General features: G+C 36.0%; 1 protein-coding gene across 1 annotated transcript; it reads right to left on the minus strand.

Annotated features, from left to right (window-relative positions):
- Window positions 1–1,770: 1,770 nt before the first annotated feature.
- LOC122014123 (zinc finger BED domain-containing protein RICESLEEPER 2-like) lies at window positions 1,771–2,637 on the minus strand. The gene has a single exon (XM_042570307.1). The coding sequence runs from the start codon at window positions 2,635–2,637 to the stop codon at window positions 1,771–1,773; it is 867 nt and encodes a 288-aa protein (XP_042426241.1).
- Between the last annotated feature and the right edge of the window lie 687 nt (window positions 2,638–3,324).

The following is a 3,324-nucleotide window of genomic DNA, read 5'->3' on the forward strand; positions in this document are numbered from 1 at the left end:
CAACATGATGAGAGGAAGGGGAAGATGAAGGAGGTTTCAACCTGCAATACTTCTTGTAAGCCACCGTCAACTGCATTCTCATTCAATTATAAGTCTCATGAATGCATAACATAAATATAATTCATAAACCATCAAATATCTTACAAGATTAGTGCTTCATGTAAAAGTCAAAACTCAAAATAAAAGTGTCACATCAAATTCATCACAAGTTGTTGTAGGATCGAAAAGAATTTAGATATCTCCACAATTGCATGATATTGTCCACTTTGGGCCTAGACCCTCATGACTTTGCTCTTGGACTCTCCCCAAAAGGCCTCATGCCAATGGACATATCTTTTCTCTTATAAACCCATGATCTTTCCCATGTATTTCCAATATGGGACTATGTTTGCAACCTTGCAACCCCAACAATCCCCCCCCCCCTCAAACAAAGGACCATAGGCTTCCCACGTCCGATCCTCGACCCACCAGGTCTTCCTGCCCCTCGGTCCACCCGACCTACTAGGACTTCCTGCCTGGTGTCTGGTCCTCTTGATCCGAAAATAGGAGCCCCCACTTTCTTTGTTCGAGGTCAATATTGTACCCACATTGCTTAATCAGACCATAGCTCTTGTACACAGTCGGCGGTTAAACCTTCTGACAGTCCGGGCTCTGATACCAATTGTAGGATCGAAAAGAATTTAGATATCTCCATAATTGCATGATATTGTCCACTTTGGGCCTAGACCCTCATGGCTTTGCTCTTGGACTCTCCCCAAAAGGCCTCATGCCAATGGAGATATCTTTTCTCTTATAAACCCATGATCTTTCCCATGTGTTTCCAATATGGGACTATGCTTGCAACCTTGCAACCCCAACAGTTGTTACACTAAATGACTATGGCTTAGACTGCTTAGTTGCAAAAACATAGTGCCTACAAATTTTTTGAAATTCCAATATCTCAAAAGACCTGTAAAAATTTAAAACTAAAATTTAATTACAAATATTAGAATTTAAATAAGAAAACATAAATTCAATCTTACTAACTATAATTTTGTTGAAACTCTAACATTCAAAGAATCTGCAAAAGTTACAAACTAAATTTAGTTACAAATATTAGAATTGAAATAAGTAAACATAAATATAATCTTACTCTTCAAGTTAGACCAAAGTGGAGGGAGAAGAAGATGAAGTGTTTGCACGGTCTTGACTGACATTTGTATCTGTTAAAAGAAATATTATTATTCATGTAAGATTAACAATGATAAATATTATATAAATGTAAACTTAATTTAATAAAAAATAGTTACTTGTTCAATTTCTTCAATTTCCTTATATAGTTCAAGGTCATCATCGGTTGGATCTTTCCAAAAAGAGAACTCCTCTGCTCTTAGCCAATCACTAGTGCATACCCGTGCCTCTATCATTTTAGGACTCAAACTGCTCCTAAAAGGATCCACAATTCTTTTGCCCAAACTAAAAGCTGACTCACTAGCAACGGTTGAGCATGGAATTGAAAAAACATCCTTGGCAATCATTGAAAGGATTGGGTACCTAGTTTCACTTCCTTTCCACCACTCCAAAAGATTGAAAGATTGATTAGATCATTTTTCAATCTCATCGACCAAGTACTTATCCACTCCATTAGATATCTCTTGAAGTTGCTTTTCTTCATTTTGTGCTTCCACATCATCAAACAATTCATCACAAAGACCACCACCACTAGTACCTCCATATCCATCATCACTGACTCTCAGCATTCAATATATCATTTATTCCCTTGTACTCCGTTTACAAAGTTACCAAGCTTTGTTTGGCACTATCAACAAACTCTTTGACACTTGTAGGAGTACCTCCTAATTTTCTGACGATGACTTTCATCATTTGAAGTTTGTTTCCCAAGTCCATAATATTACCAATAAATATCAAAGGGTTAATGTTATTCCAATTTCCCCAATACTTGTCAAACTTTAACTTTATTGCACATGCTACCTCTTTAAAAATTGGATATGAATCATCATGTCTCTTTCTATCAATATCAACTTGTAGTGCAATCATTGTTTCATAAAGCAATTGGGAGGTAAGACTTTTTGATGCACTTAGCCCCAAAGTGGCATCATAAAGCTTTTTTAGAAAGTGTACAAAAGCCTTTGCCATCTCCCAATCATCAGCATTTGGAGGCCCAATCCTTTCTTTACCCTTATCATCTTTTTGACGGAAATAATTCATAAAGGGCAACCATTCTTCAGTCATCCTTTCGAACACCCTTCTATACTTTAATGCAACTTTAAGTATTTTATAAGTTGCATTCCACCTCGTTTTGACATCCATAGGTACTGTTGATGTACTAGAAAATTTGGCTAGTATGGCAAACTCCCTAAATTTATTCGATCTTGATAGAGAAGAATGAATAAAAACAACTGCATTCCTTATAGCTTTAATTGAAACATTAAGCTCCTTCAAGCCATCCTTAACAATTAAGTTAATTATATGACAAGCACACCTCAAGTGCAAGTATTTCCCTTCAAACAACAATGAATTTTCACTTTTCATTTTTCTTTTCAAGTAATCAATTGCAGTGTCATTAGATGAAGCATTGTCAATTACAATTAAAAATACTTTGTCTATCCCCCAATCTCTTAGACAAACCTCAACCATCTTTTCAATTTCTTCCCCATGATAACTAGTGATTTTTGTGAAGTTAATTATTCTTTTATGTAGCTTCCAATCACTATCCAAGAAGTGAGCTATCACTGCCATGTAATTTATGTTTTGAATGGATGTCCAAATATTAGTAGTGATACTTACCCTTTGGTTGCCAATCAGTACACTTTGTATCTTAGCCTTTTCAACTAAGAAAATATCATAAATCATACTTGCAACTTTCATTCGATCAAGAATTCTGAATCTCGGTTGTAATTCAAGCAATAATTCTACAAACCCCTTCCCTTCAACAGCCCTAAAAGGCACTTCATCGACAAGCACATACCTTGCCACTTTCAATTCACATTTTTTTAATTAAAAGTCTGAGGAGCCAATGCACTTCCTTGCCCCATAGTCTCATTTGTCAATATAGTTTGACTCTTATCCCCCCCTTGCTTCGTAGAGCGGACTTGACTTACACCTCTTTACTAAGTGGTTTTTTAACCCACTAGTACTTTTGTAAACTGTGGGATATCAATTTTGCAATATTTGCATATTCATATTTGTTTTTCGGTTCCATCACTCAACTTCCTTGATCCATTTATACAATGCTCCCAAATTTTACTCCTGATATGTTTAGGAGGCTTCCTTGGTTGTTTTTCAGTAGAGGACTGTTGTATTTCAGGTTCAATTGTATTTGAT

This window comes from Zingiber officinale, chromosome 8B, assembly GCF_018446385.1.
Source record: "Zingiber officinale cultivar Zhangliang chromosome 8B, Zo_v1.1, whole genome shotgun sequence".
Lineage (NCBI taxonomy): Eukaryota > Viridiplantae > Streptophyta > Magnoliopsida > Zingiberales > Zingiberaceae > Zingiber > Zingiber officinale.